Source organism: Octopus sinensis, linkage group LG10 (genome assembly GCF_006345805.1).
Source record: "Octopus sinensis linkage group LG10, ASM634580v1, whole genome shotgun sequence".
Lineage (NCBI taxonomy): Eukaryota > Metazoa > Mollusca > Cephalopoda > Octopoda > Octopodidae > Octopus > Octopus sinensis.
In genome coordinates this window covers 56,233,832-56,256,065 of record NC_043006.1, presented here as the reverse complement: position 1 = coordinate 56,256,065, position 22,234 = coordinate 56,233,832, and the positions used below count along the sequence as shown (strand labels likewise).

General features: G+C 33.8%; 1 protein-coding gene across 1 annotated transcript in view; it reads left to right on the top strand.

Annotated features, from left to right (window-relative positions):
- Window positions 1-22,234, top strand: part of LOC115216744 (corticotropin-releasing factor-binding protein) — a 160,030-nt gene that overhangs the window by 97,425 nt on the left and 40,371 nt on the right. Inside the window, exon 3 of the mRNA XM_036506702.1 lies at window positions 11,673-11,830. Within this exon, the coding sequence (XP_036362595.1) occupies window positions 11,673-11,830 (158 nt within the window). The remainder of the gene's footprint in view (window positions 1-11,672; window positions 11,831-22,234) is intronic.

Sequence of the window (22,234 nt, the reverse complement as noted above, 5' to 3'; positions counted from 1 at the left end):
CAGCAAAAGGGAAGGATAAAATAAGTACTAGACTTAAAATGTAATGTGGTCGATTCGTTCCACAAAAATTCGTGAAGGCTGTGCATCAACATCGCAGCAGTCTAATGAATGAAACATAGAAAAGTAAAAAGGAAAGGACATGTGAAAGCATATGTACTCAATACATGCGCACACACATAAATGTCCCTATACATGTACACATACATTCAATATATGCAAACAAACATACGCACTCTCACACACATGCGAGGAATCAAAAATTATCCGCACTTTCGCCACACTACCTTCTGCGCATGCATGTTTATAGTTGGTACCATTGTGGTCACGTGATCGAAATTTAAGCCTGATTGCGCCATTTTTCTTTCTGTCTTTATAGTATAAGCATGGCCGCACTACTAGTAATATGCACTAAAGAACAACAAAGAGCAGTGATCCGAGAGATAGTAATGGTAAACCGGTTCACCATTACCATCTCTTGAACTTGCAGAATCTTCTCATCAGTGGTGGAGGTTGATGGGTGTCCTGATTCCTCCCCATGCATTATGCTTGTCCAGCCACTTTTAAACTTCTTGATCCACTCATACACACTTCTACAAAGTAGTGCACTGTCCCCGTATTGTGCTAAAAGCATCCGATGAATTTCAGCACCTGACAAAACTTTCGACCAAAGAAAACAGATCACTGCACTTCGTTCTTTGGTGCACATTGCTAGTGGAAAAAGAAAAACGGCGCGATCAGGCTCAAACTTCGATCACGTAACCACATTAGTACTAACTACAAGCACGCATGCGCGGAATGCAGTGTGAAAATAATTAAGATATGTTATGGTGAAAGTGCGGATAATTTTTTACTTCCCCACATATATATGTGTGAGTGTGTGAGTGTGTGTGTCTATATGTATGTATGTATGTATGTATGTATGTATGTATGTATGTATGTATGTATGTATGTATGTATATATGTATGTATATATGTATACATATATATTAAGTTTATGTATTTGTTTTGCAAGTTTCCTTGTAAAATCGTGTATTGAAACAGATATTGCCGTATCTCTGGGTGGTTGTTTTACTTTTTCCCAAAGGAAAGAAACTGGAATACAATGATTACTTAAAGCACTTTATATATGCAACTTATATATTTTAAGCACCATTTTATAGACTTAATACACAACACTCTCCCTATTGTTTCTCATTCTTCGCCTTGATCTTTTTTCTCTCTTCTTTTTCATTTGCTCTTCGACTTTCTCTTCAAATAATCATGTGAAAGCGTTATACAGATATTTATACATATCGACATCTACACGTACAACTTGTACTCATATGAATATGTACATATATACACCCATATATACGTGTATCTGTATGTATTATCGCCCCTGCACACGCAGGTATATATACCTTGTATACATACATATATTCACACATACACACATACACACACAAGCATATATCTATGCAGGCATATACACGCGATTATAATTAAAAATGGATGTGATATTCGAGTATGAAAGAGGAATTGGGTAGGGATTAGGAATTAAAATGTAGATTTATAAGGTTACTGGGATTACATAGGGGTATTGTGGAAATGGTCATTCTGGCATTTGGATTTGTGGTAGAATTTGAATGTGTTAAAAAAGCAGTGTTTGCATGTGCTTAGTGCCTCATTATGTTTATTTAGCAGTGCTGGAGAGTTGTGCATTAATATGTGAAGTGCCTCCTTCAGTCAAAGCTCGCAAGTTGAGCGTTGACCTCGGTAATGATGCCCTGAATCCAGTATGGACTATGATAGAGTATAGGGTATATTTCTATTTTTGAGATGATGTATGTGGTTAGTGAGTGTTGTAGATTTACTATGTTTATCGTATCTAAAAAATGAAGGTGAGCGGCATATCATTGCTTAAAATGTTTGGTTGATCCTATGTATATGGCTGTAGAGTTGTGCAATAGATTAAGGACAGTGCTTTTGTAAATTACATTATATCTTCATCACTTTATTATCTCTCTCCTTGCTTTTCTTTTTCTTTCGTTTTTCTTTTCTTTATTCCTCTCTTCCTGTTTTCGATTTTACCTTACAAATACATTCCCTACTTTTAGGTCACTTTAAATAAAATCCTCGATTCAATAGCACTGTGTATAAACTCTATACTTTGAATAACCAATTTTAAATATTATTGGGACTTACAAGATATTGGAATCTTATATGTATACCATTCTGCCTAAATAATGGATCTACAGATGCAATATCCCTGCATATCTCACATCTATTTTCATTCCTCCACTTCACTCTCTATTTCATATCGTATCTAAATTAGCTATTGTTTAACCATTTTCCCCCACCGTCTCCAATGAAGGGATGTATAAAATAACCCGGAAACAGCTGTAAGACCTATTTATAAATGCTCTAAAATCTTTCACAGCCTTGGATTTTTATCTCATTCTGAAAATGTTTTTTTTATATATATAAATGCTGATAAATGACCTACGTTGGATTCCTTATTCATATAATCACCGAACTAGGAGCTTAAGTATGGTCTATCCATAGCATTTACTCAATATTACCTGACACGTTTGGATCTTATTGACAACATTACCTCTCATAATCCATATATATATATATATATATATATATATATATATATATATTATATATATATATATATATATATATATATATATATATGTATATATATATATATAGGTTATGAGAGGTAATGGTGTCAATAAGAGCCAAGGTATCAGGTAATGCTGAGTAAGTGCTATGGACAGACCATACATAAGATCTAGGTTCGGTGATTATACGAATGAGGAGTCCAAAACATTTTCTCACACCGTCTCCGATGAAGAGATATATAAAATATCCCGGAAACAGCTGCAAAGCCTTATATTTATAAATGTTCTAAAGTCTTTCACACCCTTGAATTTTTATCTCATTCCGAAAATGTATATATATATATATATGTATGTATGTATGTATGTATTTATATATATATATATGTGCGTGTATGTATGTATGTATATGTATGTAAATATATATATATGTACATATATATATATATATAATATTATATATATATATATATATATTAATATATATATATATATATATATGTATGTATGTATGTATGTATGTATGTATGTATGTATGTATGTATGTATGTATGCATATATAATTTTAAAATCAGTAAAAGAAAACGGAGAAGAAAAATTAAGATGCTTCATTCATTTTATTTGTACAATTGGAAAAGTAATGATAATTAAAAGATTAAAAGATATACCTATAAGAACAACTATAAAAGGGACACCGTAAACATTTTATCAATATATTTGGTTAAACCCAGTTGGCATCAAGATATTGCGGATATTGTTTCCGCAAATTCTGTAAGTATATATGTATATATATATATATATATATATATATATATATGTGTGTGTGTGTGTGTGTGTGTGTGTGTGTGTGTGTGTGTGTGTGTGTGTAGAATTTAGAGACAAACCGCTATTTAGGTATTATATCAATAGTGAAATAATATTATCTATAATAACCACATAGAAATTAATTAAATATCTTATTATTATTCTAAAAATCTCATAACAGATCAAGCATTAAATTGACTACGCGCGTTTCATGACCATATATATTAATCGATAATATTAAAAGTTAATATTAATTCAATTTAAAAATATATAGCCACTCTATACACACACACACATATATATATACATATATATATAAGTACACACATATACATATGCATGCATATACATACATATATATTTGTATGTATATATGTGTGTGTGTGTGTTCATATATATATATATATATATATAATTACAAAGGGTAAAATTAATTAATTAAGAAGTAGTTAATAATTCGACCAAGTAGAACTCGGCATGAAAAAGGACCATTTCACGGTAAACTTAAGTAATACTTTATTATTAGTGTTCAGCAAAGATTTGATTTACCACATACCGAAGTTTAGAAATAGCAGCCAAAAGCCTTAGCTATTTCCTCTACTTTAAAAAGGGACTCCCCCCAAAAAAACAAAATACTTGAAAACAATCCAGGCAGGCAGAAAGAAAAAACAACGAAAATCAATCGGTATCTGATTACCCATGTACGCGTTTCGGAATTAGATCGGTATAAAGAATATAGAATTATACTTTACCCAAACATTTTCTTCATCAGCATGGGACTTCAACAATATTAAATATTAAAAATATTAAATTCGAAGGCACTGGAAGAATTGAACATATCTCTCCACCTAACGGAATCAGACAGATCATATTCAGTGTCAGTACCGCCGAATTTAAAATACGAATGAGGTTCATCACCTTCCCCTACCCATCCGCGTGTGTCGTCAAGTAAAATACTACAGAAAAATCTGTAGTTTATTATCAGGGAGAAAATTCTATTATTAATAATAACAAAGGGTAAAATTAATTAATTAAGAAGTAATCGATAATTTCACCACGTAGAATTCGGCATGAAAAAGGACTATTTCACGGTAAACTTAAGTAATACTTTATAATTAGGGTTCAGCGAAGATTTGCTTTACCACAAACCGAAGCTTAGAAATAGCAGCCAAAAAACCTTAGCTATTTCCTCTACTTTAAAAAGGGACTCCCAGAAGAAACAAAATACTTGAAAACAATCCACGCAGGCAGAGATATGTTCAATTCTTCCAGTGCCTTCGAATTTAATATTTTTAATATTTAATATTGTTTGGGTAAAGTATAATTCTATATTCTTTATACCGATCTAATTCCGAAACGCGTACATGGGTAATCAGATACCGATTGATTTCCTCTCTGCCTGCGTGGATTGTTTTCAAGTATTTTGTTCTTTCTGGGAGTCCCTTTTTAAAGTAGAAGAAATAACTAAGGTTTTTTGGCTGCTATTTCTAAACTTCGGTATGTGGTAAAGCAAATCTTTGCTGAACTCTAATTATAAAGTATATATATATATATATATATATATATATATATATATATATATATATATATATATATATGAGATGAGTTAAATGAACATGAGTAGTAAGCACTAATAAATGTTTTTACTCTATTTAGTCGTAGTACTTTTAAATTTAAAAATTGGGCGTGGTACGTAAATCCCATGAAGTTCAATGATGGTATGTAAAAATATTATAGAGTATTATGATTGTTTATAAGCGATAATATAAAGAAAGCATATAGTGAGTGCGAGTAAATATCGTGGCGTATACCAAACATTCAAAAGTAGGAGTCTGCTTTGGGCACATGTAAAGGACGTTCTGTTTTGTACGAGTAGAGAAGATAAGTCAAAGATAGGAAAACATTACAGAGTGTAAGATATCACCTAGACATGCGAAGGATTCTGAAAATAGCAAGAGCAAACAGACTGTGATCTGGTTGATAGTTTGAAGAATCATAGAAAAAAACTTCCTTTGATGTGGATACGTAGAAATTAACTCTGATTTAGAATTTAATATATTAAAAATTCTTGCTGTGTTGAGTTTTTGGCCTAGCAAGGGTAATACTTTTTGCGATTAATATAACCGGGAGTGGTTTCAATATCAGACCATATAATTTTGTAGTTATAAATAACTTTGTCTCTTAAACTCCTGATATATTTCGAAAGCGGTGGTGAAAACCTTTTTGATTCGTTTTATTGTGTTCGTATGTTGACTAAACCCAGATGTCAATGAGTTCACAGCAAGGCATTTATAGCAGTTTCCGTCATTGCTATTATCATTAGTTGAAATGTCTCACAGTAAATATTTCTTTGATGATATTTACTGTATAAAAAACGTTCTATTGTGAAGAAAGTTGCACTGAGGTAATGAATCATATATGCAGCTGTTCGTAACTAATCTTAAATTCATCATGTAAAGGTAAGCATTCACATGTACAGAGTTAAATACACCATTTTCCATTAAACATTACTATATACTCCACAAAGTTTATTTAAAATTTTTTAACAACTTATGTCTTCATCTTGAAGTTTCTTTATAACTTAGGTCTTCTTTTATAGCTTAGGTCTTCCTCTTAGATAATATAACGCCAAGGGCGTCATGTTAGCTAAATGCCGAATGGAGTTATATGTATATATTATATGTATGATATATATATATATATATATATATATATATATATATGGAGAGAGAGAGAGGAGAGAGAGAGAGAGAGAGAGAGAGACAGAGGTGAGCTAGATAGAAACATTGCATGGGAGTTAAAGGATAAGTGATAAACTAGGTGAACCTGAAGAAGTAAATCACAAAGAACGAGTTGCGAATGATTGATCTACAAGGATCCCACAATATCTTGCTGCAAGCTAGAACGTACATAGTCTTCCTCTATATATATCCACAGGCTGCATATTAAATTTACGCTACACTTTTGCAAGGAACGAATATTACAACATCTGATCTAGTTTACATGTAATTTGATTGTGCCATTGTAATCTTATAAGCTAATTTATATATTTCGTTTGAAATTAGTATTCAGAGATATGGATGTGTAATTTCTTCCAAATACATTTCTTCTTAACACAAATTTCTTTTTCTGTGAGAAGGTGATTGTGTAAATTGTGTTTTGTCTGTGTGAGAAAGTGTGAACCAGTATATATAAGTGTGTATACGCATGCTTGAGTGTGTTTATATGTACAAACACACACACATACACACATATGTATATACGTATACTAGGGTCGGCTAAAAAGTTCATGTGTTGACCAAGACACTCTTATGGAATATGACAAAATGAGGTTTATTTTTCAATCCACACACTTCCACACACTTCTTCCATTGTTGTTGCGGTCCACACACTTCTTCCATTGTTGCAGTGGTTCGATTCCATTGGTGAACATGCTTTAATTCAGCTGCTAAAAATAAAAGCGTCATCAATAGCAGATGTGATGATATCATGACTGTGTACTAATTTCCAATCAAGTGTTTTTTTTATGTTGGGAAACAAATGATAGTCATATCCAGCCAAGTCAGAAGAATAAGGTGGGTTATCGATCAGTTCAAAGCCAGTCATGCACAGCAGTCATTGAAACCCAAGAAGTTGTGTACTGGAGTATGTCCTGATGAAACAAGATCCCCACTCCTACGTTTTCCTGGGTGTTTGGTCTTGATTGCCTTTCATAATTGCCTCGGCAAGTTTGCATTGTACTTTCCATTGATGGTGAGACTCTTTTGATGATATCCAATGAACACAACGCCCTTGGCATCCCCCAAAACTGAGGGCGTCACTTTCTCTGCAGATGAAACGATAATGGTCATCTTTGGAGAAGGTGTGGAGGGTGTGCTTCCGCTACATGGATTGTCTCTTTCTCTCTGGTTCAAATTGATGGAGCAAACACTCATCCTGAGTTAGAAAATGTTCACGGAAACCCACTGGATTCGACTCAAATAATGCCAAATCTTCCGGTGTTGTGATCAGCCTGATGCGCTTTTGTTTAGGCGCTAGGAGACGTGGTACTCACCGCACAAGAACTTTCGTCATGCTAAGTTCATTATGCAGAATATTCTCAACTCTCTCACAGTATATGCCAATAGCATTGGCTATTTGATTTAAAGTCCATTACCATATGGTGAACACCATCAATGTTTTTCTCAGTGGTTTCAGTTTCAAGGCGTCCAGACTTTGGTTCAACTCCAAGGCTCTCCATTCCTCTCCAAAGTTTAGCTATCCACTTTTGCACTGTTGATAAACTTGGAGGATAATCCTCTTATAGAGCAACCTTATTAGCATGAATACCCTTGGGAAATGAACTCCTTTTCTGCGGGTACTTGACAACACCACTTTGACAAATTTTGTCCGTTTTCAAGAGAAGTTACAACCAGTTACTTCTGAAATTTTCTCTGAACAATGAGTCACAAGTTTACTTGAAAAGAAACAGTACAGCAATTAATAAGAAGTTTTGAAATTAATGCGTGCAAGATTTCACAGCTCTGTCATCACTCGTAATCAGCCTATGAACCGTTCAGCCCACTCTCACGCTCATGTGTGTGATGTGTGTGTGTGTGTGGTGTGTGTGTGTGAGTGTGTGTGTGTGTGTGTGTGTGTGTGTGTGTGTGTGTGTGTGTGTGTGTGTCTAATATAGACGCAAAAATGGGTGTAAGGTAAGAAGCTTGTTTCCCAGCCTCATGGTTCCGGTATCAGTCCCACTGCGTGGCACCTTGGGCAAGTGTCTTCTACTATAGCCTCGGGCCGAGTAAAACCTTGTGAGTAGATTTAGTAGACAGAAACTGGAAGAAGCTAGTCGTATATGTGTGTTTGTGATTGCACATGTGTGTGTGGGGGATGTTTGTGTATATGGATTTATGTGTGTCTTTGTGTCTGTGTTTGTCCCTCACCATCACTTGGCAACCGGTGCTGGCGTGTTTAAGTCCCTGTAACATAGTGGTTCGACAAAAGAATAGATAGAATAAGTACTATACTTACATAGAATAAGTCCTGGTGTCGATTTCTTTGACTAAAATCTCTTTTTAGGGTGGTGCCCTAGCATGGCAGCAGTCAAATGACTGAAACATGAAAAGCAATAAAAGGATTAAAGAATATACACGTATGTATATGTATATACATACGCACACACATACACAGACACATACACACACATATATATCTACATACATATACACAACATCATACAAATTCTACACGTGTATACAAGGTTGCAATAATAATACACCAAAGGCTTGAATACTGGCATGGAAACCACCACAACCATTTCAGTGGGTTCACGCGACAGAATACATCTTTTTCTACATTATTCGGACAACAGAATGAAATCAATGTACGTACAGGACATTTCTTACTCCAAAACATGCGTTTTTATCGGACTACTTCAGTGAGTTTATCCAGTGGGTACATTGCAAAGCCAATATTGAATTAGGCAGAAATAACCACCTACGATGCAGCTATATAGCATGTACGAGATACAAGTAGTTATATATTCGCAAATATTTTATAATTATTTTAAATTTTTGTTACAAGAGCAGCTTGTGGGAGTTGGGGATGAGTCGATTACATCGATCCCAGTGTTCAACTGTTACTTATTTTATCGACCCCGAAAGGATGAAAGGCAAAGTTGACCTCGGCGGAATTTGAACTCCGACGTAGCGACGGGCGAAATACTTATTTCTTTACTACCCACAAGGAGCTAAACAGAGAGAGAGGACAAACAAGTGCAGACAAACGGATTAAGTTGATTATATCGACCCCAGTGCGTAACTGGTACTTATTTAATCGCCCCCGAAAGGATGCAAGGCAAAGTCGACCTCGGCGGAATTTGAACTCAGAACGTAGCGACGGGCGAAATACTTATTTCTTTACTACCCACAAGGGGCTAAACAGAGAGAGAGGACAAACAAGTGCAGACAAACGGATTAAGTTGATTATATCGACCCCAGTGCGTAACTGGTACTTATTTAATCGCCCCCGAAAGGATGCAAGGCAAAGTCGACCTCGGCGGAATTTGAACTCAGAACGTAGAGACGGGCGAAATACCGCTAAGCATTTCGTCCAGCGTACTAACGATTCTGCCAGCTCGCCGCCTTCGCAAGTGTATTATAATACTTGCATGTATGCTTATATACATGCCTAAATGATCATTATCGCCAGGTCATCCAGTTTCGTACACCTATGAATAAACACTGCATGCATTACCTTTGTTATCTAGACTGCTAGACAACTATAGTTTTATCTGACTAAACAGTGAGTGGCTTGGGCAATTCACTTAAGTCTTAACACCCTTGGCTGAGTATTGCAATACACTTTTTTGCACAAGCATGCATAAACAATAACCATTCGGCTATTTGCATATATTCATATGCATTGTATGCGCATGCATACATATATCATTTATCTTTAATGTTTTGTTTGTTTCAACCATACATACAATCTCTGGACAGTTTTACAGATTTTTACAGTTTCAGTGATGGATTGAATTTGTAGTCCTCAAATTAGCTTCCTCTATTCTGGTTTTTGAGAAGACTAATTTCTCAATATTGGTATTTAGGCAGTGTGTTATATATCCTAGGGCCCCAATAATTACAGATATAAACCTGAACTTGTAATCTAAATTAACTTCAGATTTCTCAATAGTTCAGCATAGGTATTCTCTTTCTCACTGATCTTCAGGTTTAATATCCGCTGGGCAGCAAATTTCCGCAACTGTGCACGGTTTCTCTTCTCTATCCCAAATCATTATATCAGGTCTGTTATGCAAACATTTTATAGAGGTCTTCATTGGTACATTCAGCCAGTATTCCTTATTATTATGAGTATGTATGTATGTATGTATGTATGTATGTATGTATGTATGTATGTATGTATGTATGTATGTATGCATGTATCTATGTATCTATTGGTGCACACGTAGCTGTGTGGTTAGAAGTATGATTCCCAACAACATGTAATGTCTTCTACTATAAACTTGGACTGACTAAAACCTTATGAGTGGATTTTTTAGACGGAAACTAAAGAAGCCAGCTGTACGTATGTGTGTGTGTGTGTGTGTGTGTGTGTGTGTATGTCTTTGTTTTATTTGTTTGTCCTCTACTACAGATTGACAACCGGTGTTGTTTTGTTTGCGCCGCCGTAACTTAGCGGTTCGGCTAAAGTAACTGATAGAATAAGTACCAAGCTTTAAAAAGAAAATCTTCAAGGCGGTACCCCAGTCTAATGACTGAAACAAGTAAGACATAAAGTATATGTTGTTGATTTTGTTTTTTGTTTTTGTTGTTGTTGTTGATGTTCCTGCAGCTGGGTAGCAAGGACAAATTTAAGCAAACTCGTGATGAAATATATAGCAACCATGACCATCATTCTTTTTAAGGCTCCCGTATCCAATCTGTTCTTTCCTCATTCACAGAGAGCTTTGATTACCTTTTCTTGCAGGTTAAGTGACATCTTATTAACTTGCTTATAAATAATATGGGACATATTTATTTTTTATTTTTAATGAATTAGTAAAATGAGCATTTTTAATGCAGTTCTATATTTAAGAGATGAGGAATTATGTACATTATTTACATTATTTATATTTGACGGAGGGTATATCAACCGAAACGTTGTGTTAACACAAACCAGATGATGACAAATATCCGTCAAATATAAATAATGAGCATAGTTAATGCCCTGAAACCTTTCAGAACGTTCTAAATCGTATGATTTATATATGTACGATATTCAGCTTGAATACTTGACTGATTATCGTCAAGTGGAAAAGCGCTAACAGGAAGATAACTAACTAGATCTGAATGCTTGTAGTTGAATTTTGCTACGATAAACGTATCCAAAGCATAGGTGGTAGTGTTAATGCACGCAGCATATTAAGTATCTTACCGATATTTAGGACCACTGCCATATTTATTAAAACAGTGATTTAAAAATTTCAAATATATACACGAGGAATGCTTAAATGTTTCTGGGTTGCAGGTAAAATTAAAAACATGAGGAACAGTTAATTATGATTTTATTCAATATATTCACGTATCAGATTCACTCACTTATTGCAGCTGTCCTTCAGTTTTTTTCTAAAGCCGGAACTCGGAAGGATGGACTTCCAACCAGGGTTTTCTTGATAACCTCAAGGCCGGGAAATGTTCATCACCCCCTCGTATTCAAATATGAAACGAATATCCCATTGCCTTTAATTATGATTCCTTTCCATTTCTTTTACAGATTGCAACCAGCTGAAAACCTCACCTGGAGACTACTGGTATATTGCAGATGAATTTGCCCCACCCTGTGCATTTTACTTAATAGGTGGCCACGACAAAAGAGTAGAACTGGAATTTCTTGATTTTAATATTGACTGTGAAGAAGGAGGGGAATTATCAGTGAGTAAATAATTATATAATTTAATTTCACGCAGAATATGAAAATGCAATTCAATAATATATATATATATATATATATATATATATATATATATATATATATGTATATATATATATATATATATATATATATATATATGCATGCATGTATGCATATATACATATGTACATACATATATACCGAAATACACAATTCCTGTGTACAGATAGACATATGACTGCTGTGGAGCTTAGAATTCCATATATATGGAATTTTGTCTACATACATTTAGGTATGTATGTATGTATGTATGTATGTATGTATGTATGTATGTATGTATGTATGTATGTATGTATGTATGTATGTATGTATATACAAATCCATATTTACATATGTATAAATATATATATACCTAACCTCATATATATACATATACGAACATACGCAAACATACACTAACTTACTCCTAACCACACACACACGCACATATATATATACATATGCATATATGGGTACAGGACGTCACCGAAAGTAAACAACATGAAATACGAAAACAAATGTGTTCAAAACGCTAATAACGAGAGAAACAAATGGAAAACAGGACAAGTAACATAAAGAAAGACCCTTCATCAGTTATCTGCTGTCTATCTACTCCTCCTTTCCATGACACAGCAGCCGTGCTGGTCACTTTGAAAAGTTGTTTTTTAGTCGAATCAACCCCAGTACTTAATATTTTTTCTCTAACCCTAGTACTTTTGCCGGGGGGCTAAGTTACGAGGGCGGAAACATACCAACACCGGTTGTCAAGCTGTAGTGGTGAACAAACAGACACACTCACACATACACATATATGTATATATATATATATATTTATTATTATTATTATTATTATTATTATATTATTATTATTATTATTATTATTATTATTATTATTATTATTATTTTTGAGTGAGAGAGCAATGCATGCCATCAAAATCACACCGGGATAAAATATACGAGCCCGTTATACTCATCATGACTACCCTCTGATGAAGCTACACCAGGCACAAACACCACAACCATATATGTATGTATGTATAGGGCTCATTAGCCACCAACGGAGCCGCAAATGCAAAATATAAGTTAGTCCTAGAGCGCACAATGTTCCTGAAGGTCGGCAATGGTTTTCCTCGGTCACGAGTGGACGGCCATCATGTATGTATGCATGTATGTATGTATGTATGTATGTATGTATGTATGTATGTATGTATGTATGTATGTGTATGTATGTATGTATGTATTACAGAAGTCCTGTAATATTATTATATAATATGCGATATACTATATCATATTGGACTTATTAAACTGAAAACAGAAAATATTAATTCATCAGATTTATGCATAAAATTCATCTACGGGCATTATGAAGCAAACTCTAAACATATACTAGTGGGTGCTGAAAAGTTCCTGGCTTTAAGGTTATCACGAAAGGCCTTGTGAGATGCCCAGTCTTCTGAGTTCTTTTACAGGATTTAGAAAAGCTGAAAGAACGCTGCATTAAGTGCGTGAATCTGAGAATACCTTGAATCTAGGAATATGTTGAATAAAATCATAATTAACTGATTCTCTGGTATTTTCTTTTATCCCAAACTAGGAACTTTTCAGCATCTCTCGTGCGTGCTCGAATATATATATATATATATGTGTGTGTGTGTGTGTGTGTGTGTGTGTGTGTGTGTGTGAATATATATATGTGTATGTGTGTCTGTGTATTTTATTTTCTTTAAATTATTTTCCTTAGCTAATACACAGCGGTTATAAGTTTTAAGTTTATAACCATTATTATGTGTTATTTACAGAATTTTCACTCATCACTGCTTCTCTATTGAACTCATATATATATATATGATTGATATATATTTATATCCGCTCACAAAGCTTTGACCAGCCCGAAGTCACGTAACTTGTCACTAGTGACGGAAGCAGTATTATACATGATTTTCTTCTCTATTAATGTTGTTTAATGTCATATTAACATATATCACAATAAATTAAACATTCTATTGATCTCCTTCTATAGGTGATAATCATTACTGCTTTTCACTAACGATATATAACTCACGCAATGTGTGCATGCTCTATTTCACAGACAACAAGGCTGCTATATAAATCCATTACAGAACAAATGTAAAACAGCGTCGAATGATATGAAAACTGGCAAGTAATTTAGTGGGTTAGAATTGATACTTTGACACAAAATTAAGCAATGATATCGTCCTCTGTATGTGGTCTGCTTTTCTAAGACATAAGGTGCTATTCTTAATTCAAAGTCTTGTACAATGTCATCCATTATTAGTATAATGTTGGCTAGTGAACATACAAAACGAAGACGTTAATCTTTTCCTAAATTATGAGGTTTCTTTGCTGTAGTGGTAATCTTAAGTTCCTACGGTTTTTACGGGAAGACCTCATTATAGTATGTACTTTTTCATCTATCAGTTTATCTATCAAGTATTTCGGTTAATATAGGGCGTTACGATTATCAGAAAATCAAAAAAAAAATGTGTGTAATAGGTGTAAAACAACTTCCTATGAACGAATAGGAAAAAAAAAATTCGCGCACGCGAAAGGGAGGTGGGGGGAGAGGCCTCGGAAAATTCACATCGGGAAGTTCCGAAAGCGTCTGAGGGGCTGACCCGGGCACCAAAACAAAAAAAAATAGTGTATATGTGTAAAACAACTTTCTCTAAACGAATATGACAAACAAATACGCTCTCGCGAAAGAGGGGTGGGGGAGAGGCCTCGGAAAATTTTATCGGGAATTTCCGAAAGCGTCTGAACCGGGCACAAAAACAAAAACAAAAACAGCGTAATAGGTGTAAAACAACTTGCTCTAAACGACTATCATGAAAAAAATGCGCGCTCGCGAAGGGGGGTGGGGGAGAGGCTTCGGAAATTTCACATCTCAGTCCACAGCCTTTAAACTAAGAAAAAATAGTGTAATTGGTGTAAAACTACTTGTTCTAAACGAGTATCAAGAACACACACTCACACATGAATCATAAACTCCGTATTTTGGTACATATTTCGCAAAAAAAAAAAATAAATAAGAGAAGAAAATCTGGAAAAAGTGAAGAATGTTGGATCTCATTCTTGGTTAGAGCTATTTTAAACATTAAATTTATGCTTTTCTTTGAAATAGTTCAGATATATGCAATTCTTCTCACTTATTAAGATGCATTTATCAGAAAAAAAGAGACAAAAAAATTATTATTTTGTGTCATCCTTCCCTAATTATCCTTATTAATTAGTTTTGGCGTGTATTTTTTTCCCAAATTTATTTTTTCACCTTTACAACACTGTTTAGTAAAGCAATTAAATCTTTATAATTTGCATATTTGACTTATTAATCAAAATTCTCTAGATGTAATATATACTAAGTAATGCATCCTTCATTTATGTGTTCCGTTCTGTATTATGCGTGACTGTTTGTATGTAAGTGTGTTTAACTGTGCACATGAATGTGAATATTAAAGAACATATTTATTTACTATGATTGTTATTTTCAGAACAAATAAATCTTTTGGCTGTTATGTTATTGATGTTATTATTATTGCTAGTTAAAGGGTGGTGACTTGGCTGAATATTTTGAGTCTTGTAGTATGTAGTTGTGGTAGTCAATATTCTGAGTTCAAATCCAACTCATTTCTTTATCATCATTATCGATGGACCACTCAAAGAGGTATGTATACATTATCATTTTCGTAACATAATTTCTGTAGTATTTCAAGATGTTTCTGACACGTATTTTGATTCACATGGCGGAGATCCAACATTTCTTCACTTTTTCCAGAATTTCTTCTCTTATTTTTTTTTTTTTGCGAAATATGATTTTATGATTCATGTGTGAGTGTGTGTTCTTGATACTCGTTTAGAACAAGTAGTTTTACACCAATTACACTATTTTTCTAGTTTAAAGGCCGTGGACTGAAGATTTGAAATTTCCGAAGCCTCTCCCCCACCCCCCTTTCGCGAGCGCGCATTTTTTTCATGATAGTCGTTTAGAGCAAGTTGTTTTACACCTATTACGCTGTTTTTGTTTTTGTTTTTGTGCCCGGTTCAGACGCTTTCGGAAATTCCCGATATAAATTTTCCGAGGCCTCTTACCCACCCCTCTTTCGCGAGAGCGTATTTTGTTTGTCATATTCGTTTAGAGAAAGTTGTTTTACACATATTACACTATTTTTTTTTTGTTTTGGTGCCCGGGTCAGCCCCTCAGACGCTTTCGGAACTTCCCGAGGTGAATTTTCCGAGGCCTCTCTCCCACCTCCCTTTCGCGTGCGCGAATTTTTTTTTTCATATTCGTTCATAGGAAGTTGTTTTACACCTATTACACACATTTTGTTTTTGATTTTCTGATAATCGTAACGCCCTATATTAACCAGTATTTCTTGGTACATGTCACAGTTTTCCTTATCTTTCACGATTTGAACCCCACCAGCCCATACACCCACCCCATATATTTATATATATACATATATATATATATATATGGAGTGGGTGTATGTGTACGCGGTACACACTATATAAGTATATATGTGTGAACACTTGGTACATTACACACCACACACACACACACACATCACACACGCATATGTGTATATATTCATTGGACTATATATTATATACTCACGAATATGTTTATTATATTTAGCACTCGTTGATCGTTTCTCTTACCTTTTATATGGAATTAGGCGTGTGGACCATAACATAATATTTAATTTATAATTTTTATATGCGCATTTATTCATATTTAATGAATTTTTTAATTTATTTCCAAGTATATAATAATTCTATTAGGATTCTTAACCGTTTTTAAAAGGTTTTTCGCTGTGATATAAAGGACACATTTCAATACATGTTGCTCAGTCATCCAAAGACAAGGACGCTCATTTCCAAGTATATAATAATTCTATTAGGATTCTTAACCGTTTTTAAAGGTTTTCGCTGTGATATAAAGGACACATTTCAATGCATGTTGCTCAGTCGCCCAAAGACAAGGACGCTTCATTTCTCTGACTACAAAAATATTTATAGCAAATAGATATTTGTACCCCACTCACACTAGAACTTAACTACAATGGTTTAATCAATTTACATATCTCTAATTTATCATTGGCGTGATTGAAAACTGGGATTATATTAAGTAATAATAACTAAGTAATCATTGGCTTAAGTAACGACATAATATTTATACATAAAACAACATGTTAGAAACATAGGAGGGTTTTAAATAGTTACACTATTCTTTTTAAATGTTTCCCTGTAGAATTCAAAGGAGATAGAAATACATTTTGCTGCTGTTTTTGGTAAGCAGAAATATTTTGGTAAGCAGAAATTGCTTTGGTAGGTTTTACGCCTTGTTGAACAATAATCAAATAAAAAGGAGCCTTCATTATTCTGCCGACGATAAGGTTTTATAGCAAATCGCATTTCTAATAATTTCTAGATAAATTAGTTGAAAACATAAACTTACATACATACATACATACATACATACATACATACATACATACATACATACATACATACATACATACATGTATATATATATATATATATATATATATATTCATATATGTTATGTACATGTCTATGCTTATGTATGTACTTATGTATGAATATAAAATACGCATTGCCTGGTGCCAATTCTATTTTCTGTATTTACTATTTTCTTCGTGTGTACACACACACACACACACACTCTCTCTCTCTCTCTCACACACACACACACACACATATATATATATATATGTGTATATCCATATACACACATAAATGCACATATCTGCTTATCACTTTATCTAGCTAACGCGCTTATGTGTCTTGTGAGTAAGTGTAAGAGGTCAGACTCTCTGGACAAGTAAGACACCCACATGTTATCTAATATTGAACAAAGTGTACACGAAACCAATAAATTCATAAATATGTATGTGAGTGTGTATGTACGTGTGTGAGTAAAGGAGATGACATTATATAAATAGTAAAAAAATACCAAGGAAATCCTACTGGTTGCCTCATAACAGAATATACCTAACCACATTACTTTGTATTATTTCATATTTCATAAACGGTCGGCAAATATAATCAATTCCGGTACTTATTTTACCATAAAACCATTCAAATTTAATTGAAAAGGATATGATACATGAGTGATTAGCGGGAATTCATACTAGTTGTAATCGTAAGAAATATATATATATATATATATATATATATATATATATATATATATATATATATATATATCTATATATATATATTATCATCATCGTTTAACGCCGTTTTCAGTGCTAGCACGGGTTGGGCGGTTCGACCGGGGTCTGGGAAGCCAGGAGGCTGCACCAGGCTCCAGTCTGATCTGGCAGTGTTTCTACAGCTGGATGCCCTTCCTTACGCCAACCACTCCGTGAGTGTAGTGGGTGCTTTTTACGTGCCACCGGCACAGGTGCCAGAGGAGGCTGGCAACGGCCATATATATATATATATATATATAATTTTTTCAGAATGAGATAAAAACCAAGTCTATGAAGATTTTAGAACATTTATAAATAGAAAGTCTTACAGCTGTTTCCGGGAAATTTTATATATCCCTTCATCGGAGACGGTGTGAGAAAATTGTTAAGCAATAGTTAATTTAGATAAGATATGAAATAGAGAGTGTAGTGGAGGAAAGAAAATAAATGTGAGATATGCAGTGATATTGCATTTGTAGATTCATTATTTAGGCAGAATGGTATCCATGTAAGATTCCAATACCTTGTGAGTAAATTCCAATAGTATTTAAAATTGGTCATTCCAAGTCTTCATCTCTTTATTATCTCTCTCCTTATTTTTCTTTTTTCCTTTTTTCTTTCTTTTCTTTATTTGTCTCTTCCTGTTTTTTCTTTATTCCTTTTTTCTCTTTTCTTTATTCCTCTCTTCCTGTTTCGATTTGATCTTACAAATACATTCCCTACTTTTAGGTCACATTACATAAAAACCATCAATTCAATAGCAGTGTACAAACTCTATACTTGGAATGAACACTTTTAAATACTATTGGAATTTTCTCACAATGTGTTGGAATCTTATATGTATATCATTCTGCCTAAATAATGGATCTACAAATGCAAAAACCCTGCATATCTCACATCTATTTTCATTCCTCCACTACACTCTCTATTTCATATCTTATCTAAATCTATCTATAATAAATATCCCGAAAGCAGGTGTAAGACTTCCTATTTATAAATGTTCTAAAATCTTCACAGCCTTGATTTTTTTTTATGTCACTCTGAAAAAAAATTTATATATACACATGCTGAAATATGACCTACGTTGGACTCCTTATTCACATAATCACCGAACCTGGAGCTCAACTATGGTCTGTTCATAGCACTTACTCGACATTACCTGACACCATTACTTCTCATAACCCCTCTCTCTCTTCTCTCTCTCTCTCTCTCTCCCTATATATATATATATATATATATATATATATATATATATATATATATATATAGATATATATATATATATATATATATATATATATATGTATGTATGTATATATGCGCATGAAGATGGCGTCGCATAGCTTCATGAATTATTCGACGCTATTAAAAATGGAATTCAGTTTCGCTGTAGCAAATATATTTGCATGTATTTGCTTATACGCTTAACCCACGATGTATAGAATCTGTAGTGATTATTGTTCGTTTGTCATCTTCGTGAAGTAAAAGCCTGTCTCGAGCTACTAAATGCTATTCATATGGTCAAGAGGAAAAGCAAGGCTAGCATCATGGCAGGATGTAGCTGTCAGAACGCAAAGAACTGGAGCACTTTCTGCATAAAATCCTGTCCTGTGCTCTAATAGTTTTGTCAATCCAAGGAATATATTTGTACTATCTTTACCGACAAAAAAACAATAGGTAAAATGCAAGCTTGATAGTGAAAAGATGTGACAAAGAGAGCAATGGGACGGGGCAAATAACGAAAGACATTCTTTTGAACGTTCTACTGACTGTGCAAATTAGCCACCTTTTATTTGCAGACTTACAATATTTCACAAGATACACTGTTCAAAATAAAGAATTTGAAGATATACGGAAATACAGGATAATAAAAATGTAGAAGTGTTGATTTACAAGTTTACAGAGACGTGAAAAGTGCGGCAAAATTGCCAAGGACTGAAATATGAATTTATATGAAAACAAATGACAAGGGACAAAATCCGAGATAGTAAAAGCAAAATACTAAGTGCTACAAGTACAGAAACTGCCAAACTACAAAGAAGAACATTATAGAAATATTGTGGTATACTATACACATATATGGATGCGCGTGGCTTAGTGGTTAGGGTGTCAGCATCATAATCGTAAGATTGTGGTTTCGATTCCTGGACCGGGTGACGCGTTGTGTTCTTGAGCAAAACACTTTCACGTTGCTCCAGTCCACTCAGCTGGCAAAAAATGAGTAACGCTGCGATGGACTGGCGTCCCATCCAGCTGGGGAACACATACACACACACTCTCACATACATATACACACACATACAGACACACACAAGAAACGAATAAAGCAGAAAATACTCAAATACGAAATCATCATGCAACTTCTTTATTATCACTTCTTGTACATATTGGTCCATCTTTCAAATGTTCCAGTGACATGCTTTTCTTGTTAAAAAGCTCATTTTGCACCAAAAAGCCAGTATTAGAGCTTCTCTCATGGTATCTACAGTAAAGTTTGTTCTAATAGTACATCCACGTTTAGGTGGGGATAAATATTTGATTTTTTATAATAAGTGGCTGTTGGCGTCTGCCTCAACGCTTGTACATTTCTGCAAAACAAAAGTGAATTGTACCCTACAATCATTGTAACAGAGCAATGTAACGAATTCCAGGAGAGATGATGAGATTTGACTTAGGTATTTGGCTGGAAAAGCAAAGCTGTCCTTTGTGATATTTGAACTTGGGACCCAAAGAATCAAAACGAATACCGGAGAGAATATAGTACGAGGCTCTTACTACTGCGCCATTTCGCTTATCATCCCACACACAGTCAACGAAAATAAATCGTATACACAGACACGACCAACACTTATGCACGATCACACACATACATAGATAGACAAACGAACTCACTCATATCACAAAGCACAAATATAGACAATGAGCATGAGATACACAAAGGTATTATATTATCGAATATGAAATGAATGACGAAAATAATTTTACGTCTTGCATTTTATAGATATGACACTTAAATGTTAATATCTATTAATATAAATGCCCTCAAGTTCAAGCTAAGCAATCCTATCTATTATAGAAATTGATGCGATACAGCGAAAAGAATCATTATATAAATAGCTTAATAGAATAGATATCACAGAAGCCATGCCTAATGGTATAGACATGCATTTAGACACACACACACACACACCTATATATTTATAAATATTTATAATTAAATATTTATATTCATACATATTTATATTATATATAAATTACATAGATATATACCTGCATATATATATATATATATTGATAGATAGATAGATAGATAGATAGATAGATAGATAAACAGACAGATATATAGATAGATAGAAATATTAACATATGTATATATATTTATATATATATATGTATATATGTATATGTATATATATTAGATATAATTATACATATATATGTATCTACACACACACACACATATATATATATGTATAAATACAGATATATATGTATATATATATATATAGAGAGAGAGAGAGAAAATAGTAAAAAGTGAAAAAACTGCAGAAGGCTTGTTTTAAAAGGTTAAAAAATATATTTGAGTCATTATGTCAGTAGAATGTTATAAAATTTTTTCATACAGTGACATAGTTTTTGAAGAAATTAGCGGTTTCGTGTTAACTTTTCAAATTTCTCAAAACATCGTGTTATGTCTTCGTTATGAAGTGTAAAGAAAAATGTGGTAGACCAAACTACGCAACATGCCCAAACCTTCTAGAAGGATCAGAATTCCTCTTCAAAGAGGGACAAAAATTCAAGATCAAATCTAATTTTACTTCTGCTTCTGAAAACATAATTTATGTCATAAGATGCTCGGGCTGCCACCAAAACTAACTGGGGTCCACGGGACTATCACTCAGACGTAGATGCACACTGCATCGACAACAGATTGCATTCCCAGAATACAGAATGATACCCTTTAGTGAACATATTGAGAAATGCGCAAAGCAACTACTACCACAATTTTTAATCTTTCCATTTTATCAATGCGCTATTGGAACACCAACACAAATTAGACTAAACAAGGAAACATTCTTCATTGAAAAATATAAGCCCAAACCACTCTAACATTCTTATACAGAGAAACTCACCCCATTAAGTAAAAGA